Source organism: Microtus pennsylvanicus, chromosome 11 (genome assembly GCF_037038515.1).
Source record: "Microtus pennsylvanicus isolate mMicPen1 chromosome 11, mMicPen1.hap1, whole genome shotgun sequence".
NCBI lineage: Eukaryota > Metazoa > Chordata > Mammalia > Rodentia > Cricetidae > Microtus > Microtus pennsylvanicus.
In genome coordinates, this window is record NC_134589.1 from 40,771,495 (window position 1) to 40,792,857 (window position 21,363).

Sequence of the window (21,363 nt, forward strand, 5' to 3'; positions counted from 1 at the left end):
AAAAAGAATCTTTGAGGGGCTGAGGAGGTAGATGAGGCATAAAGTGTTTGCTATGCAAATGTGAGGCCCTGAGTTCAGATCCCCCATGCCTGCGCAAAAGTGAGTACAATGCATACATCTTTCCCAGTACTTGGTGAAGGGTCAAAGGTGGATCCCAGGGGCTCAATGGCTAGACAGTCTAGATAGTCTAGGCAAGCCCCAGGTTTAGTAACAGAGATCCTGTCTCATAAAATTAGCAAAGGATAAAGGGTGACACTCAGTCACCCCTTGACCTACATGCACATACACACTTGCATACGCATACACACTTCTACCCCACCCCCATGAAAGTATAAATTTCCAATACAGTAATCTCAGTGGCTCAAGATTAAACACCACATTCCTACCCCAAACATCCTTAAATAGTGCAAAAACATATATATGTATGTGCTGGTTGATTTTCATGTCAACTTGCTACAACCTAGAGTTACCTGGCAAGAAGGACCCTCGATTGAGTAATTGTCAGATCAGATTGGCCAGTTGCCACATCTATGGGAGATGATTCCTACATGGCTCTTCTTTCCAGGTTCCTGCCTTGAGTTCTTGCCTGAGAGTATAAGCTGAAATAAATCTTTTTCTCTGCTAAATTGCTTTCGTCCACAGTGTTTATCACAGCAATAGAAAGCAAACTAAACAATTTTAAAATAGCAAATGCACAGCCAAGATAGAGAATCAAAAAGAAAAAAAAAGAGCTACTCAGTGAACCTTGAAGATGTGTCTTACTTGTAATCAAGATAAGAAGATGCAGAGGCAATCTAGTGACGCTTGAGCTGCCTTTTAAAAAGCCATCCCAGGCTAGATGTGGAGATATATATTTGCTATCCCAGCATTGGGAGGTTGAGGCATCAGGAATGTCTATACCTAGCCTATATAGTGAGTTAGAGACCACTCTGAGCTACATAAGGAGGCCTAAAGTGGATGAGAAGAATGAATTCCAACTGGGTAGGCATAGCTACACTGTTAGGAGATTGGCATAATGACCAATACAAGGAGCCACATCTCCAGCTGCTGTAAGGAAAGCAAGGCCCATCTAAGGTCAATACAAGAAGAAAAGACAGAATAGAGAAGAAGCATTATTCAAACAAACTGAAGAAATGGCCAAATGTTGATGAGATTTTAGGGTATTTAAACTTTTCAAGAGAACTATAACAATAGTTAATGGCTTTTTAAAATGCTTATTCTGTATATCAGGTCCATTTTTTAAGCATTTTATATGTTTGTTTTAAGTTACTGAAACTGGCAGCCTCAGAAAATAGTGTCTTACCTCATTCTGTGGAGCTGAGGAGACAAAGGTGCCGCAAACGTTGTCTTTAAGAAATGGTGCTGGGGAAACTGGATATCCACTTGTAGGAGACTGCCTCCATCCTAGACAAACCAATTCAAAGTGGATCAAAGACCCTCAAATAAGAGCCAAATCTTTGAAATTAGGCAACAGACTACAAGATCAGAGGCTAAGGAGATGGTTCACTGGCAAAGTGAAGACAGAGCACCAGCGTAAGACTGGTTGTGGCTGCGCTCCTCTGTAATCCCAATGCTTCCAGTCCAAGGATCCTGGGAGTTGGCTCGAGAGCCATTCTGGATAGAATAGAAAACTCCAGTTTTATAAACTTCATTTTATTATTTTATAAAAATTTAGATTTATTTTTATTATTCTTAATTGTGTGTGTATGTTTCTGTATATGAATCTGTGTACCTAAATGCAGGTGCATGAGAAGGTTAGAGGCATCAGATCCCCAGAACTGGAGTTACAGATAGTTGTGAGCAACAATATGGGTGCTAGGTATTGAACTCAGGTTCTCTGGAGGAATAGTGCATACTTTTAACCACCGGTCCATCTCTCCAACCCTTGATAATGTTTTGCTGTATATATACTGATGTTTTGTCCGCTGGTATATCTGTGCACCACTTGCATGCCTGCTCCCCATGATGAGCAGGTGAGGGCATTGAATATCCTAAAACTGAAGCTGCAGATGGTCGTGAGCTTCCGTGTGGGTACTGGAAATTGAATCTGGACCCTCTAGAAGAGGAGCATGTGCTATTACTCACTAAGCCATCTTTCTAGTCCCCAAGAGACCTTAATTTTAAAAATAAAAATATCATAGAAAGCAATAAAAGTAGATACCCAACTTCAACCTCTGACGCCCACATAAACACACACTGGTGTGTGCACACACCTCAGAAAGAAAAACACTTATGACGTAGTCACAGGCAATGATGTTCTAAACATGAATCTAATAGTAGCCTTAGGAAATAATAACAAAAATTGACAAAGAATAAAACATAAAACTAAAAACATTATGTGAAGCAAAAGAAACAGCAGAGAAGAGATAGCCTATAGAATGAAAGAAAATAGTTGCTAACTATTCATCAGACAGATCAATATACAGAATATATTTTAAAAACCAAACCATCTAAACAATACAGAAATCACTTCATCCCACCACAGTCTGATAACTATCCTCAAGAAAACAAATGACTAATAGTGAGGTTGTGGAAGAGGGGGAGAACCCAGACATTGTGGTGGGAGTATAAATTAGTGCCAATGCTAGGGGATCAGAAAGGACTTTTTTCAAGAAACAAAATACATATGATTCAACTACATAGTTGGACAGAGAAAAGGGCTAGAGAATCAGCAGGTGAATACATACAGATCTGGGCTAGTATTCAGCAACAAAGAAGAGCCACACCTTGTCATTTTGGGGAAATTGGATGGAACTGTAGATAATGCTGTTGAGTAAAATAACCCAGACTCATAAAGAGAAGTGTTTCCTCTTTCACTCATTTGTGGAGTCTTAGGATGAGAAAAGGTATGAAAGCAAAGGGAAAACCAGAAGGAGATGAGGAAAGGGCTTAAGGAAAGCAACGGGAGGATGAACTGATCAAAGTATGTTGTATGCAATATGAAAGCTTCTCAGTGAAACCCTTTCTTTTATACTACTAATATATATTAATTTAAATGTTTAAAAATAAGAAAATGTGATTACTAAAAGGAGCATCAGTCAATAACTCTGTAGCCTGAATAAGAAGAAAATCTCAAATTACTATAAAATTCAGGTTCAGTACCAGAGAAAAATCAATTAATTTAGCTCCATGTTAGTGCTGCCTAGGATATGGGGGGAATCCCTGTGGTGGGCAGGATTCTGTTTCTTTGTACTCATGCCCTGTGTGGCCCCTTAAATGTCTGCTGAAGCTCTCACTGCTTCCACCAAAGCAGACTGTGGTAGAAGTGGTGGAATGTCACTTGGAGGTTGTGACATGTGACTTTTGTCTTATACTTGCATAAGGAGTTGCTCTGTGACAGACTCAGATGGCAAAGAGCTGTTTAGACGTAGAAATGCAAAGTCATTCTCGTGTGTTGACCTAACACTGCTTAATTTTCTCCTAGTTTTAAGGGTTCGTCCACAGATCCATTTGACCTCCTTTGAAGAGAGTCATGTTATTCATAAGCATTGTCAGTTTTGTTCTTCCTCATGGTGCTAATTAGACCCCCAGAGCAGCGTACTGAGAACCCGTGCTGTAAGCATCCTTGTCTGTGTCTGTAAAGAGGATGCTTCCAGGGTAACCTGCTTGCAGGTGATAATTACTATTAAATTTTTGGTGAGTAGCCTTCCAAAGATGAAGGCAGGAAGTCCCTTTTATTCCCAGTTTAGTAAGAATTATTATCATGAAGGAATGTTTTAGTAAACAGATTCTCTTCTCAACTCATCAGGCTAAAGAAATTTAACAGTTAGCTAAAGTTTCAATGAGAAGCTTTCTGTTAAGATGACCGTACAGATTTTTCCCTCCTTTGATTTTTGCCCTGTTCTTCCTTCATCCAGGTACAAGATGATCTCTGAATTCACCTGGCCTAGCCATGACCTTCCTTCAGACAAAGAGGCTGTCAAGAAGCTCATAGAACAATGTGGCTTTCAGGATGACGTAGCTTATGGGAAGACCAAAATCTTCATTCGAACACCCCGTACGTTGTTCACCTTGGAAGAACTCCGTGCCCAGATGCTTGTGAGGATTGTCCTCTTCCTACAAAAGGTAGCTTCATGTTTTATGTGCAAGAGGCCTTTGTATATTCAAAATTTTGCTAAATGTTTTTCTTAATTCAGGAGATGTATGGAGATGGTCTAGTTTGTGGATCTTCACACTCCTCACATTGCAACCTCCACACATGCAGAACGTACTCGGCCATGCAACTTCAGAACTCAAAAAACATGTTGTCCTCTGGTGTTTAAGTGAGGCATCTAATTGGTCCATCCACTTCTGTAATTAAATATTTTTTTCTCTCAGCCTAAATGCTTAAAGGACCTTTCAAAAATCTGGATTTTACCCCCTTGGCAGAGTCCTTGGTGGTGGTGGTAGTGGTGTTCTTAGTTGGGCAGAACAGATGGCAGTCCTTTGTTCATCCTAGCTTGATGCCTGGCTTGGTGGCCAAAGCTGTTTCATGCCTAGGGCACATGAAAAATCCTACATTTCAAAATCGTGCCAATATGTTTGTGGCCGTGCCGTAAGCAATCCGTACACTACACTACCTCAGATGTGGATTCCGACTCCCTCCTCATGGACTGTAGCTCCCATCACTGACCTGCTCAAGGCGACCTTCTCACTGCATGCATGTGTTCAGTCTTTCTACCCCAGCCTTCTCATCGTAGCCGCCACTTAAAAAAGTTATATGTGTGAGCAACGTGTAATGACTCACACTTGTAATCCTAGCACTCAGAAACTGAGGCAAGAGGTTCACAAGTTTGAAACCAGCCTAGACTGCTTAGACTACATAGTGAGTTCTAGGTCATCCTGAGCCACAAAAAAAGTCCTTGTCTCAAAAGTAAAAAGTAATAAAGTCTATGTGTGTATATATACATATGTATATAATGTGTATATTTTTCTAATCACATTCTTCTAGAAGAATCGGGGTCATAGCATATCTCTCTATGTAATTAATATAAGTACTGTCAGGTTCCTATTCAGAGCAGCTACCAGTTTGTACAACCACTACCAGTTGGTTATCTCTGTGAGGGTGACCGTGTGCCTATATCCCCACAAGTATCCCTACATTTTATCAGACTACTGTTGAACTTGAGCATTTCAGTAATTGGTTGATTGACTGGGGTCCTGTAAATTGCCTATTTATATCTTTTGTAATATTTGTATTCTTTGAGAATTTCATACAATGCATTGTCAGTAAATACATTCTTCTTCTCCTCCTCCTTCTCCTTCCGTCTTGTTTTTTTCCTTCCTTATTCCTTCTTCTTCACCACCTTTTCTACCCCCCTTTCCTTTGACCTTCCCATATTGAGTCCAGTTTGTGTTGCCTGGGGAGTCAGCCTGCACTGGTGTGTGGTCAGTCTGCTAGGTCACATCATTGAAGGAAACTGACTCTCCTCCTGCTAGCTACCAAATGCCAATAGCTCCTCAGCTTCCTTCCTCGGTGCTAAAATTTTGTTTGGGTGGAGTTTGCAGAGGTCTTCTGCATGCTGTCACATCTTTTAAGTTCATATGTACATCTACCCTGTTTGATCTGGAAAACACTATTTCCTTGGTATTATCAACAACCTTTGGCTCTCACAGTCTTTCGGCTACTTCTTTCTTCAAAGATTCCTGAGCTTTGGTGGGAGTGGTCTGATTTAGAATTAAGTACTCCACAGTCTTTTGTTTTCTGTATGTTAACCAGCTAAGAGACTCTTGTGTTAATTTCCATCTACTGCAAGGAGTTTTTCTGATGAGGGTTGAGAGATACTCTGCGTATAACGATAAGTCATGTTAGGGATCAATTTAATACTGTATCTCTTTAGCAGAATAATAGTATGGGGTTTTCACCTAAGGCCTGTGACATATCTATCCATAGGTTCTTGGTCCCTTAATAGTGCCAAATACAAGTTCCATCTCACAGAGAAGGCCTTTGATCCAATCAGAAAGTTGTTGATTACCTCCATAGCGTTCATAACTATTGTACCAGTGGGCCTATACTGTCAGGCCGGAAATTATTATAACTTGCAGGGTTCACACCTTGGTGAGATTGATGCTAACTCTTCTCTGGCATCGTACAAGCACCTTACAGCACTGTAAACACTAACCTGCAGAGATGAAGCTTCCAAGTTAGTACCAGCGTGATATCTCCTTGTTCTGTGACTCAAGTTTGTAATGTGTTCCGCAATAGTGTCTTACAGTTCAGTTCTGGCGGATAACTAGGAGTACTGGCAATAGCTTGTGATACTTAGGGATCTATGTGACCTCAATGGCAAACTCAAAAAGTTAGCTTGTTCCTGGTACTGAGATTTTTATTTGCTAGCATGAGATGTCTGTTGGGGTAATTCCAATAAACCTCTTTATATATGTATAATTATACATCTTATGAAGTGTCTATTGTGGGTCTCTTGTTCATTTTCTCCAAGTTGGTGTCTTCTTGATAGTAAGAATTCCTTGAATATTCATATTACTGTATCATTATAAATATATCCTCCTACTTTATAGACACTCAAATAAAATGTATCCATAATGTGCTTTGCTGAACAAAATCAACCTGACGCAATCAGATTCTTCGGTTTTGCTTTATACTGTGGGCTTTTAAATTTCATCTGAGAAGAATTCCTTTGTTTCTAGGTCACAAAAATATTATTTTATATTTTCTCTCAAGAATTAGATGGATTTTTTTCTTGAATTTAGGTCTTTAATCCTTTTGGAATCTATCTAGAAAGTGGTTTCATATAGGAATAAGTTTGGTTTTCTTTCATATGGCTAGCCAGTCTTCCTGTTGTGAGGTCAGCCCACCAGAGACCACCCCACAAACACTCTAGTTTTTATTGCTGGCTGGTGGCTATCTGGAGACCTTGCCCACATCATGCAGCCCTGAGCCTTACAGCCCTCTGTCTTTTATGCACTAAAACCACATCTTGGTTGTCACACTTCAGTTAGTGAGAAGCAGAACTATGGAAGCTAAAAGGCAAGGTTAGTGCATTTAAGAACTTTCCCAGAACAATGGGTTAGGTCTTTGATGGAATAGGTCTCTGTTCCTCAGCTGGCAGATCTGCATCCTGGTTTTAAGGTCTGAATGGCACCTCTAACATGGCATCAGTTGTGCTAAGGTCAGCGGACCATTACATTCTCACACCACCTCCTGCAATGTCTACTCCTTCCCTTTGATTTGGGGGCCTACTTTTATCTCGTATTGACAATAGTGTTTTCCCTGGTGCTCTGCTCTGTTCCAGTTTTTCTATTTGTCTCTTTTTGTGTTAATGCCACACAGATTTTACTGATATATGTCTTAATACCCAACTTCTTAAGTTGTGGATAATAACCCATACATGATTAAGTAACTGAATATAGGGGATAAAAAAAACTCTGGTGACAGTAAAAGGTTTCTGAACATGCAGTGACCAAAAATTAACTCAGAGTTAAATCTATAATGAATCCGAGGTGTTCGAGGCAGGGCTCACCCATGCTGCATTGTGCACTTTACTGCAGCCTTGATTCTGACACATGACACCTCCACTTTGTATTGTACAAGCCATCACAGCACCAACCAATGCTGCCTGATACACCTTTGATTTGAAGTCACCGTATGCTATAAATTGCAGTGTTAAATTGCATGCAAGTTTGCTGCTCTTAGAGAAACACAGTTGAACTACAGAAAATAAAGAATATTTTTCATACTTTCACTCTTCAGCATGCATCAAATTAATGTATCCTTAAATTATATTATGTTAGCATGTTTGATCTTAAAAATTGCTCTTTGAATGGTTGACTTGAGTTTCCTTTTAAAAAGGCACATGCCTTTAATCCAGCACTCAGGAGGCAGGGGCAAGGGGATCTCTTAAGCTCCAGAATAGCCAAGGCTACACACAGAAACCTTGTCTCTCAAAAAAAAAATAATAACAAAAATTGATAAATGAACTTTTGACTCCTATGTCCATTTCATTAGTATACAAATTTCCTTTTATCTTTAATAAATGATAAAACTGTACTTATTCCGGGGCTGGAGAGATGGCTCAGAGGATAAGAGCACTAGCTACTCTTCCAGAGGTCCTGAGTTCAATTCCCAGCAACCACATGGTGGCTCACTACCATCTGTAATGAGATCTGATGCCCTCTTCTGGTGAGTAGGCATACATGGAGGTAGAATGGTGCATAAATAAATAAATGAACATGTAAATAAATAAATCCTTTAAAAAATTTTAAAACTGTACTATTCCAAAGGATTGTTTTAAAAGAAATTTCTTCATGGTTTATTATTATTAAATGTTTGATTTGTAAACCTATTTTACATATATACCTAAGAGTTATCTAAAACTTTCTCGGGTGAGCATCAGGAAATGTTGAAGAAACCCTGTCTGAGTGCACAATATGATAAACTCACCTTCTGTGTTTTTCTTTCCTAAGATGGAAAGGACCACATATAGACCTTTATCCCACAAGATAAATTTTGATGTGTGTAATAGAGTCATTATACACAACAGTAATTTTTATTAGGATTGCATTGAATTTACAGAATCATTTAAAGGGATTAACAGTTGTGCAGTATGAAATCACCTCATTATGAGTACAAAGTATGTTTATTTAAATCATCTTCATTGACCTTTAGACCAAAAGAGGACTTAGTATCAATGATTGATTCATATATACTTTACTATTTTTGTTGCTAATATGGGTTTCTTATATTTTCTACATAATAATATTGGTGTAGAGAATAATACTGGCTATGTTGGTTTTTCTGCATCCAGAGTGAAACATTTCTTAATTCATATTTGTTGACTAGTTTTCCTGAGTAAATGATTACATCATATGCAGACATAAAAATTATCTCTTCCCTTACAGTTGCCAAGGTGTTTCTAAGTGTTGGTCTCCGTTTATTTTGCCTGGAATGGAAAATAACTTTTAAACTAGACTACAAGTTTCTGTTTAATCCTCAAGCACTTTCCTTGTACCCGTTGCATTTTATCGTCTTGGTCTACTTCTGTTTTCTTTCTTATGAATGTTTGCAAGCTTGGTTTTTTTGTTTTTTTTTTTCTGAAACACTGACTATTTTCATACAGCTATCATGGATCTTCATGTCGTTTCCCTTGATCCTTGATGCTCATCTTTGATGGAGTTTGTGGTGGTTGGGCTTATTGATTGGTTGTCTTATTGGTTGGTATCTTTGGATCAGTACTTGACTGTGTAGCTCAGGCTTGACTTCATGGTCATTCTGCTTCAGTCTTCCTAATGCTGGGGAAAGTGTATACCCATGCCCAGTTATCTCTTATGACTTCGCTGTTAATTTTTTGTTGTATTATTTTAGATCTAATACTGTTTTTGCTTGGTCTTTTGAAACAGGCTAACTGGCATTGAAGGTAGTCTGTTCAGACCTACTTTCTTTTTTTTAATTTATTTATTTATTAAGGATTTCTGCCTCCTCCCCGCCACCGCCTCCCATTTCCCTCCCCCTCCCCCGATCAAGTCCCCCTCCCTCATCTGCTCGAAGAGCAATCAGGGTTCCCTGACCTGTGGGAAGCCCAACGACCGGTCACCTCTATCCAGGTCTAGCATCCCATCAAAATTCTTCACAGATCTGGAGAAGACAATAATCAACTTTATATGGAAAAACAAAAAACCCAGGATAGCCAAAACAATCTTATACAATAAAGGATTGTCTGGAGGCATTACCATCCCTGACTTCAAACTCTATTACAGAGCTACAGTATTGAAAACAGCTTGGTATTGGCATAAAAACAGAGAAGTCAGGTCTACTTTCTTAGGAAGCCATCTGGAAGGGGCATTTGTGTGAACATAACAATTTTGTTGAAGCTTTGTGTTTTCTCTTGTTTATTTTTGTGTCTGTGTTTTTCTTTAGACGAGTTTAGTATGTAGGCAAACTAACCTGATACTCAATTTTGCAGTGTATTGGGATTATAGATATGTGTCATCTTGGCAGCTAGCTTTTTTGTGTGTGTTCTTTATGATGATTTGTTTTTATTTTGTGTCTGTTATAGAATCAATCTCAATAAGTTTTTCTTTAGAAAATCACCCAGGTTCTGCAATCATTCCCTCTTATGCTCACTTTCTTTTTCGTTGTCAGCTTTAGTGATGCATTTTATTATGTTTCCCCATAAAAATGTGTCTCCAGTTTATTTATGCTATAATTTTCTTACTTTTAGTTTACTAATTGTATGTATGTCAAAATAATGAAGAACAGAAGTGAGATTATCTTCTCCCAATTTCTTTCACGTGTGTTAATGACAGACAATGGAATTTGTTCTGGGATTTGTTTTTGGTATATATGGGACTAGCTACTCTCACATTTAAGTGTGTGTGTGTGTGTGTGTGTGTGTGTGTGTGTGTGTGTGTGTGTGTGTTAGATTCCTTTTGTCTCCAGTAGTTTTTTTGTTTCGTTTTTTAAGATAATTATTTCATCATGGGAGCATATAGTTGTAATCTCAGCACTTGGAAGACAGAGGCAGGAGGATCACAAGTTTGAGGGAAGCGGGCTACATAATGAGTTTCAGGCAAACCTGAGCTATGTAAGAAGACCCATGTCAAAAAATCAAGAACTAGGAATGTAGCTCAGTACTTACCTTGTCTGTACAAGGCTCTAGATTCAACCTCCAATATACACACAAAAAAATTGGGGCCAGTGAAATGGCTCATGATATTGAGCTTGACTATCTGAGTTCAAACCAGGGGTTCACATGATAGAAAAAGATAAACAATTCCTATGGATTATCCTCTGACCTCCACTCATGTGCTATGGTATGTGCGTCCACACACATGTACAATCACACAAATCTTGTTTGTTTGTTTGTCTTTTGTTTTTTCAAGACAGGGTTTCTCTGTAGCTTTGGAACCTGTCCTGGAACTCACTCTGTAGACCAGGCTGGCTTTGAAATCATTTTTTATTTTTAAAATCAATTCCAGGCAATGCATCTTATAGGTATATGTTATTTCACCTTCTGCTGTTGTGATTTTTACTTCTGTTGCTCAAGATCACACTAAGGATTTGATGGCATTTATCGTATTAAATTAATAATGGTTGTCATCATCTGATGCTTGGTCTGCTCGCCATCTCCAGTTGGCTGAAGCACGTGACTTTACAGATGGCCAGAGACAGCCTAAGCCTGCTGAGAGCAGAGCACGCCACTGCATATCAAAGCACAGACCACACACATACCGTGGGCCACAGTTCCTGGCAGCCTGTCACGTACCCTGCTGTCAGTTTAGAACTGTGTTCAAGTATATTTTAAAAACTTGATATAATGTATTGATTATAAGTGTTTTTACAGAATAGTTTCAAAGGTGGCCTTGTATCACAAGGACTGCGCCTGTTGGTTTGTCTTGGTGAACAATTTAACTTTATCTGTACGTTTTTGCATTTATGTGTTAATTTGTGTTGTGTTTTGCATTTTTCCTGTTAGGTAGTAAAGCCCCCATCACAAGAACAATCTTGTGAAGAGTTAAGGGTGGTTCATTAACACTTAAGCTTACAATGAAGATTGTAAATTCAGGAACTGAGAATAACATGCTGTTAATTATAAGTGGTTTTCAAGATTTGTATACAGAACTGAGCAAAATAACCACAAGACAGACTGAACAGAATCATCTTCTAAGTAGGACTTTGCTGTTTCTGCAGTCCATTTGCCCCCTCCTCACAGGAATTTACTGTGAGGTAAATAGCTCCGTGAAGCTTTGCCAAGTGAGAGAGGAAGCCACGTGGAGTTTACAGGCTTCTAAACAAAGCCTTCTCCCTTCTGTGTGAAACCAACCACGTGCTTTGTTATTTCTCAGACTAAAAGCAAAATCATTATTTCTCTTTTAAAAAATTACTTTTCCCTTAAAGAAACAAACCAAAAAGCTTCCTAAAATGGTATCTGACTGATGACTGCTCTTCCGGTTACTTTTTACATAATGCCTACATCTTGTGAGAACCTTTCAGACAAGTCCATTTGGTAACCAAGGAAACTCAAACGACGGAGGGGCTGAGTACTAGATGGAGTCACACAGACGATGAATGCTGGGACTGGAATTTGAACCCAGGAACCTGCCTCCCACCCACACACTGCACTTGCCCGATAGTGGTGTCGTTCAGGATTCCCTGCTGCGAGGAAAACCAGGTGTGACTCACACGCTTTTTGTGAAACTAGCCACAAAGGTGATGATGAGAGAGCCAGTAAAGTCGGCAGAGTTCCTTGTTAAATAGCCTGCGTAGACATCTAGCAATGTCTGAATCATTCACTGTAAAGCATGTGGACTGAGGTGTGCTTTAGTACAAGTGGAGGAAAATGCTGACATTGGGACCCTGAGTCAGCTCCTGACACGACAGTAATGAAACATGGTCAATGAGCGCTGTTTCCTGATGGGTTCTCCGGAAGGAGATCCGGGAGCCCTGGGTGGGATAGGAAAGATGTGGCTGCTGACAGAGCCGAAGCGGGTGCATTACTGTGCAGCCCTGTTGCCTGTCTACTCGGCTGTGTTCACAAGGCGCATGCTCACACATATGCGCTTGACCGTGCCTGAACGTTGACAGAAGCACAGTGTACCTTTGACCGGATGGTAGCCTCTAGCGCTGTCTTTGCAGTATTTTTAATGAGTAATAAACATGTATTTGTTCGTTATTTCTGAATGGGGATATGAAAATGAGTGAGACCAGGTTCCACCCACAAGAAGCCCAACACAAAAGAAATGTGTTAGCACTCAGACCAGTAAGATAGAGAAATTGTGATGCTCTGGAATAGGCAATGACTGCCAGAGGGACTCAGGAACGGATCCTGGCTGAGCTGAGGAAAAGGCTTGGGTGGGAGAACCAAAAGTTTGCCAAAATCTTAGCTTTTCTAGGTCTGTGTTTTACATAAAACTATATTTCTACTAATATAGTAGAAAAGAGACCATGGGAAGGGAGGAATAGATTTTAAGGAAGCCAGAGGATGCATGCAACATGAAAGCAGGGGGGAAGATTATCTAGGAAGAGGAAGGGAAAAGCAAGAAGGGGATGGGAGAGGTTAATAAGAACAAAGTGTATATAATGCCATATATGAATAAAAATGCCGTAATAAAGCCTGTCACTTTATTGGGGAAGGGGTTTCATTTGTTAAAGACAGGGATCTTGTACAGCCAAGACTGGCCTCAAACTCACTAGGATTGTTCTGAACTGCTGATCCCTCTGCCTGCACCTCCTGAGTTCTGGGATTATAGGCATGCATCATAACACCCAGAAAAATCCATTATTTTGTTTACTGTCTCAGTTACTTTTCTATTGCTATGAAGAGACACCATGACCAATTCAACATATAAAAGAAAGCATTTAATTTAGGGACTCAGAATTCCAGAGGGTTAGAGTTCATGATCATCGTGGGGGCTGAGGGAACACAGCAGCAGGCAGGCATAGTGCTGGAGGGCTGCCTGAGAGCTTATCTCCTGATCCATAGGCATGAGGCAGAGATGGGGAGAGGGTATCTGAGTATGGTGTGGGCTTTTAAACCTCAGCCCGATGACACATTTCCTATGGCAAGGCCATAGTTCTTTCCAAACAGTTCCACTAACTGGGTACGAAGTATTCAAATATATGAGCCTATAGGGGTCATTCTTTTTCTTTTTCTTTTAAAGCATTTTTATTTATTTATTATGCATACAACATTCTGTCTCCATGTATGCCCACACTCCAGAAGAAAGCACCAGATCTCATTACAGGTGGTTGTGAGCCACCATGTGGTTGCTGGGAATTGAACTCAGGACCTCTGGGAGAACAGCCAATGCTCTTAACCTCTAAGCCATCTCTCCAGCCACGGGGTCATTTTTTCAAACCACCACAGTAACCTTTTTTTTTAAAAAAAAAAAAGTCTTTAAAAAAGAGATATGTTTATAGTAAGGACAGATCTTAATCTCTAGTAGACTGACAATTTGTACAGTTGCAGTTTAATAGAGCTGGATTATTGATACTAAAGCAAATTAACTGACTCTAAGGTTCATGGGTAAAATAAACTTCTTATGACAAATATAGATACAAGGTCTTGTACAAAAATATTCAAATTTGTCTTTCTTATAACAAATACAGACTTGCTCTTAGAATGGCTGAAATAGCCCTCCCCATGTTGCAAGAAATCTCTTGCCCTTCATTCAGATATCCAGTTGTGTAACTAGCTAGTACAGCAGCCAGGTGGACAGCCTTCCCGTCAGCCTTACAGCCAGCATGAGAGTGTTGACTAACAAGGTATATAGAGCTGTCTCAGGACTTTCTCCTCAAAGCACCTGAACCCAGCAGACTCCCATCCTGCCAAGGTTGCTCATTAGTAAGTGCTAGTTGTGGCTGGCAGCCTGATTTACACGTTTTGGGAAGTTGAGGGGGATTTGCTTTGCTTTGTTTTGTTTTGTTTTTGTCGTGGCTTAAAACATTTGTTTCTTACACTCTCCTGTGCATAGTTTCCAGCTCTTGATTTGATTTTGGGTGTTTTGTTTGACTTTGTTTCGGAAGTAGCTTTAGTTTTCTACCTAGCATAATCACATAATATTCTTTTGGTTTTGATGGGGGTTTTGGGTTTTTCTTTTTTTGCGGTTTTTGCTTTTGTTTTAAAAGACAGCTGTACTATGTAGCCCAAGCACCTGTTTTCATAAACGTCCTGCATTATTTCCCCGGGGCGGGGATTGCAGACATGCACCACTGTGCTGCCTTAGCATGTCATTTTAAGATTTTTCTTCAGGGTAGTACAGTGACTGTTTACTTAGCCTGCATACTTCTTACACTTTTATTATTTAAAAGTTTCCATATAGCTGGGAATGGTGGCACACACCTTTAGTCCCCAGCACTCAGGAGGCGGAGATAGATGGATCTCTATGAATCTCCATGTAACCAGCCAGGGCTACCTAGAGAGACCCTGTCTGAAAAAACAGTTTTAGTTCACATGCTTACTTTAAGAATGGTCAATTTGGTTTTCAGTTTTTCATCATTTCACAAAAAGGCTGCAGTTGACATTCGTGCATGCACCCTCGCCTGCAGGTAAACCTGCTCTGGGAAGAAGCTGCTCACTGAGGACTCCAGAGAGCTCATTTTAGAAGCTCCTGTGTACTGCAGGAACATGCAGGCACAGATCTATAAGACTGTTGATGTCATCATGTGCCATGATGGTCTCTAGAATACTCTGCTGTACACTTGTGGGGAGTGAGAATTTTAAAAGCAAATAGCCTACTTGTATTCTTATGAAATTATTTTGTTCTCAAGGACCCCTTAAAAGGATTTCAGCAATGTCCAGGGTTCCCCTGAAATACACTTTGAGAACTGCTGCTTCAAAGCATAGACCCCAGATTAGAAATACTAGACTGTAAGGTGCACATATTTGTTTGTTCGTTCATTCATTCATTCATTCATTCATTCTATTTGTGTTGACAGAGGTTTCTGTCCCTTCTGGTCCCACAGCCGTTCAGTCCCAAAGAAACACACAGAGGTCTACATTAATCATAAACTGGTTGGCCTATTAGCTCAGGCTTCCTATTAACTTTTACATCCTACATTAACCCATAATTCTTGTTCGTGTAGCCACGTGGCTTAGCACCTTTATCAGTGAGGCTTTCTCATCTTGCTTCCTCTGTGTCTGGGTGATGACTGCAGACTAACCTTTCCTCTTCCCAGAATTCTCCTATTCTCATGGCCCAGCCTCTATTTCCTGCCTATACTTCCTTACTGGCTAATGGCCAATCAGCGTTTTATTAATATACAAGTATTTTATAAAATACACATAAAATGCAAATCTTTACAGGGTACCAGGCCATTTGCATATGTGTCTTTTTTATATCATGTATCTTGATCCCATTCATTTTCCTGTCCCTTTGAATCCGACCTTCCTCCCTGAGCATGCCACTAGATAAAATTTAAGAGAAAAAAGGGAGAAAAAATTTAAAGGAAAAAACATAAAAATCTTATCATGTAAGTTGCAGTGAGTCATGCCATGAACCCTTTTGTCCATATACCTTTACTTTCAAGTATTCATTGCAGAGAGTCATTGGTCTGGTTGGAGGCCTCTGGTTTTTACTACCCTATCAATGCTGAACCTCCCTAGGGCTCCTCCTGGACTTTCTTAGGGTTGCCCTGTGTTGTGTGAGACCTGCAGCCTTGGGTCTGCAGGTCAGGTCCCTTCACATGCTCCAGAAGATCATAGATAGAGTGGATGATGGGGCAGACCAAGTTATATCCTTGGTTCTGGGCCTGGGCATCTGTAGGGTTGGTCCACCAGATGTGAAATAGGGACCACTCTCCCATGCTTACGACTTTGGGCCTGGCTCACCCACACCTGCACTAACTGGGTTGGCTCTCTCACTCTTAGGACCCCAGGTCCAGCTCTTCCACCTGCCCCAGACATTGATGGCCGGCGGGGGGGGGGCATCTCTCCCCCACCCATGCCACCACAAGACAGATGGATAATGGGGACAGCTCTCCCATGCTCACAATTTCAGTGCTAACAGGGTTAATCTGTTGTGCTGTCTTGACAAGGTGCAAGGCCTGATCTCCTGAGTGTTGCAGCTGGTGGGGGCCAAGGATAGTTTTCCCACTCTCGTGACCACAGGGCTCCTCTCCCACATGCCTCAGGCGTTGATGGGCAGATGGGAGGACATCATTTTTCCACCCATGCTCACAGCTTCGGGGCTGGCTCACCCACACCTCACTAACAGGGTTGGCTCTGCTGTGCTGCCCTGGAGAGGTGCAGGTCCTGCTCTCCCTAGGTTTGCAGGTTGTGGGGATCAGGGACAGCTCTCCCACTCTTGTTACCTCAGGGTTAACTCTCCCACCTGCATTAGACATTGATGGACGGGGCGGGGGAGGACATCTCTCCCTAGCCCTTGTCACCATGTGGGAGATAAGAGCTGGGGCTGGGTCTCCCATGGTCACATTCTCAGGGTGGGCTCACCTGTGCTCTTGTCAACAGTAATCTCTACTGTGCTGCCCAGACAAAGTACAGGGCAAGCTTTCCCGTGTGTTGCTGCTGGTCAAGGGTTCAGTTCCCTTACCATCTCGGCCCACTCCCTCTCTCATCTCTTCAGATATGTCTGTCCACAGGACCTGAACCATTGTCTTTCTCTCCCATGAACCACCACACCATACCTCTGCTCACACTAATAGTGTCCATCTGGCTGGTACTGGTACTGCAAGGTACCAGGTGGGTCCGTGTTTTCTTCTTGGAGCCCATCGTGGATAGCCCCAGACATGCGTGTAGGTCTCCTTGTCCCATTCAGCTCACCCTGGTGGTGTGCTGGGCCATGCCTCCTCATCACAAATAGATCATTACAGTGCCCACCTGCCCGTGGTATCCGGCAGTCCCTTGTTTGGTGTGTTTAGCAGCATGGTGCAGGGCAGGGGGTTTCTCTGGAATCCAATCAGGGACCATGGGGTTAGAATCCCCCTGGCCAGTGGAGAGGCATGCACATTTTTAGGTACATTGAAAATTACTCAGTTGCTTTTCTTTGTTGTTTTCTGCTGCATATGTCAGGCTAGGGGGCGGGGCCATGAGCTTCTGGGAGTGCTTCTGCCTTCGCCTCTCATTGCTTTCTTGCAAGCTCAACTGTAGCTGTTACATGTTTATGTATTAGTAGAGCTATCAGCTAGTGCCTTGCCATATTCCGTGGAAATAGTAAGAAGATAGTGCTGTGGTCAGTTTGGGGGCTTTAAATAGATCTGTATTAAAAAGGAAACCGAGTAGCCAATTAAAGCCTGTTGCTATACTCTGGATAAACTAATGAGGGCCTCAATCACATTAGTGGTAGCTGAGATGAGAGGAAATAACCAGACCATGAGAGTTGTTGGGATGGGAAGCTAATTCAAGGCGGAAATGAGGGATTCCTATTCTTCCAGGTTGGCATCCTAGATAACTAATATCATGAATTACTAAGATAGAGAATGTGTAGCCACTGGCATATATTTTCAGGATATTAGTAGTGTGGGCATGATGTGTTTTAGGCATGTATAAGACATTCGATTGGAAATGACTGGCAAGCAGGTAGGAGTGGAAGGGAAGAAAGGAAACAGAAAGTTTTAAATATGAAGTGATGAGTGTGTTCAAGTAAACTGGGACAAGCACAGGATACAGAAGAAAATCCAAGGAGCAGAGGACTTCTGCAAGAACGTGTGCTGGACATCTGTTAATAACCCTTGGACACAAAAACTGTCTAGGAAAGGATGTGTGTTCTTAGTGAAGAAACCAAGGTGTGTTTCTCTTCTGTAACAGTTAGACTGCAGCTACTGAATTTGAAACCTTATCTTGAATATTCCTAAACAGTGCTATTAATATTACATTTGTACAAGTCATTGATCTTACTATTCTAAAAATTTATGATATTTACGATATAATCGAACAACTGATTCAATTAAATATGTGTCCACATCTGCACCTTGACAAATGACAGCCTTTTAGAAAACTAAAAATGCTTCAGCAAAAATTTAACACCGAAACCACAAGGCATGCTTCCCCTGCCACCCTCAGCACTCTTCTTCCCCCACCCAGCTGATGAATAAAATGATAAAAGCTTATTTGAAAAATAATGATGACTTGTCAAAATCAATTTGCCCCTTACTTATCTTCTCATAGATACGGCAAGTATCTTCTACTGCCCTCCCCCGGCCCACTCCCCCCACTTCCAGTGAGTGTCCTCGGCCTCCCTTCCCCAGCCCATTCCCTCACATTGGATGCAGATGATTTGCTCTTCAGAAAGAGCAGCAAACCCGTTGCCTGGGTGATAGCTCATTACTACGGCAACCAATTTGGTGCATCAGTATGAATCCCAATTTTAAAATGTAATTATGCCAAGATGTGTACATATGCTTCAGATTTACTTAAAAGAAATCTGTTCCCCGTTGGAAAGAAAATGTTTCCTGTGTTAGATGAAAGAAGTGGGGGGAAAAAACTTCATTTTCTTCTCTCTTAGACTAAATACACCTTTCAATTAAGTCTCCACTGTGTCAGGAAAACAGCTTGCTTCGGTTTTTCCCTCACCACTTTTGTTTTAACTTGAGATGTTCTCTCTCTCAGACACTTCTCTCTTGAGACCTGTCTCTCATAGCCCAACAGATGTTGTCTCCATGACAACGCTGTCTGGCCCCTATAGGTGGTATCAGGGAAAAGGGGGAGGGGGTGGAAACATGGCTACATTTTCATTGCTTTTTTCTTTTTTAATTGCTACAGGCTTGAGAGATTGACTCTTTGTAAAGCATTCATTAGTAAAAGGAAAGGGATTTAGTGAATAGATGTTTATACTAAATCACAATATTCGTGCTACCCCATACTCAGAGGAGCAGGCTCATGAATAAGAAACACACAATCACAAGTATAGCTGGCGATGTGCACAGACACGCCAAACAAAAGCCATCGAGTTGCTGCTAAGCAATTCATTTTTGCTCTTTCCCTAACAGAAACAACTGTTTAAAGATACAAAGGGCATATCTGAGTACAAGGAGTATTTATTTTAGTGATCTGTCTTATTACACATATAACTAATAAATCATGTAATCCTTGCAACTCATTGAGTTCCCCCTTTATTGAAACTGCCAGGAAGCACAGGGCTTTAGACTCACTGCCAGAAGCCATCTTCAGTTCGGGCTTTCTAACATCCTGGTTTGCTTCTCCTGCCCACACCTCTATCCCACTGCTTGGCTGGCCTTTTTTGACTTTTGTTGAGATCCAAATATTTTATTGTAATGGCTGTTCACCACTTAGTAAAAAAAAAAATAGCTGCCATTTAAAGTATAGAATTTTTAGTTTGTTTTGTTTTATTGTTTTGGTGGGGGTGGGGGGTTCTCTGTGTGGTGTGCTGGGGATAGACCCATGACCATTATCCCTAGCACAAGTTTTAAAAAAATACTCTCTAGCATACATAATTTTTTACATATTTCATTAACCTAAAAAAATCTGACTGTTTAGAAAAATGAGTATATAATAAGGTATATGTAGTTTAAGTATGAGCACTATAGTGTTGGCGTGTTTTTTTCTTCCTCTTGCTTAGCAAATATATGAAACTACTACCAAGTGACATACGAGAGTCAGAAATTGCCAGTGTAGCTGAACTGATGAGCTCCGGGTCCAGTCACACTCTCAAAAAAAAGGCAGAAAGCTATAGATGACTGACACTGGCATCCGTCAGCCTTCACGTGTGTGAGCACACCTATGCTGCCCACTTACAGGCATGTACACATGCATACATCATACACATGCTAAGTGGTGAGAACTTTCCACGGGGTAATTTAGCAGTATTTTTTTTAAAAAAAAATCTAAAAATGTGTTTGCCTCTATTCTAGCTGCTATACTCATAGTAATTATTATTAAAAAATTATTTAAAATCTATATAAAATTTATTTGTAAGAAATTATAACATTTCTTATGAAAGTAGAAAACAATGGAATATCTCAAATGTTGGCATTAATTGTATATCTATGCAACAGAAAGCTAATTGTATAATAAGATATTTACTTAGGATATTTTATTTAAATTAGGATATTGAATATAGAGCTGTAAACTAATATATCAACTTGGATAGTTAATTATCTTAAATGGTTTTATTTTGTATTGTATGGAAAGGAAATGAACCAGTTTTAGAAAATAAGTTGATGGTGAATATTCTTGGAGAACTAAGATACAATCAAGCATTTATCATTTAATTCGCTTTTACAGGCTAAGTACTTTCTGAGTTTATTGGGCTTTAAATGAATAGGTTATAAATAGCAACAACATATAGCTATCATCTCATTATTTCAACCTAATTTTTTTTTTGGTTTGTTTTGTTTTTTTTTGAGATAGGGTTTCTCTGTAGCTTTTGGGCCTGTTCTGGATCTCACTCTGTAGACCAGGCTGGCCTTGAACTCACAGATCCACCTGCCTCTGCCTCCCAAGTGCTGTGATTAAAAGTGTGTGCCACCACTGCCCAGCTGAACCTAAATTTTTAATGTATGATTTTTATTAAAATTAATATATTTTGAATTTTTGTTAAAGATAACATCAGCCCAGTCGTTGTCCAACTCTCTTATAGGCACCGTTTTAAAACTCAAAGTCATGGTTCGTGTACCATGCATGGGTATTCTCATATGAAAACTAGCTACAACATGGAGATGCCCCAGCCCACTGTGAGTGGCCTTCCAAGCTTCCTTTCCTTTTCTTAACTTCACAACATCATAATCTGAGTCAGTGATGTTGTTCATCTATTCATAAACCGTTCAGTCTCCTACAAATTTTAAAGCAGACTCTTCCAGCATCCCATTCAACTGTATCTCCTCTCATACCATGGGATGACATCATTGTTCACTTTCCTGACTCTGCTGATGTATCCGTATCTCACCACCATGCTTTTCCATGTGCGGCCTGCCTTGTCAGTGTTCTTCAAATGATAGTGTCTCCCACTGTA

At 40.5% G+C, this 21,363-nt stretch overlaps 1 protein-coding gene across 1 annotated transcript in view; it reads left to right on the forward strand.

Annotated features, from left to right (window-relative positions):
* Positions 1 to 21,363, forward strand: part of Myo1d (myosin ID) — a 293,048-nt gene that overhangs the window by 131,774 nt on the left and 139,911 nt on the right. The window contains exon 16 of the mRNA XM_075991410.1: positions 3,858 to 4,065. Within this exon, the coding sequence (XP_075847525.1) occupies positions 3,858 to 4,065 (208 nt within the window). The remainder of the gene's footprint in view (positions 1 to 3,857; positions 4,066 to 21,363) is intronic.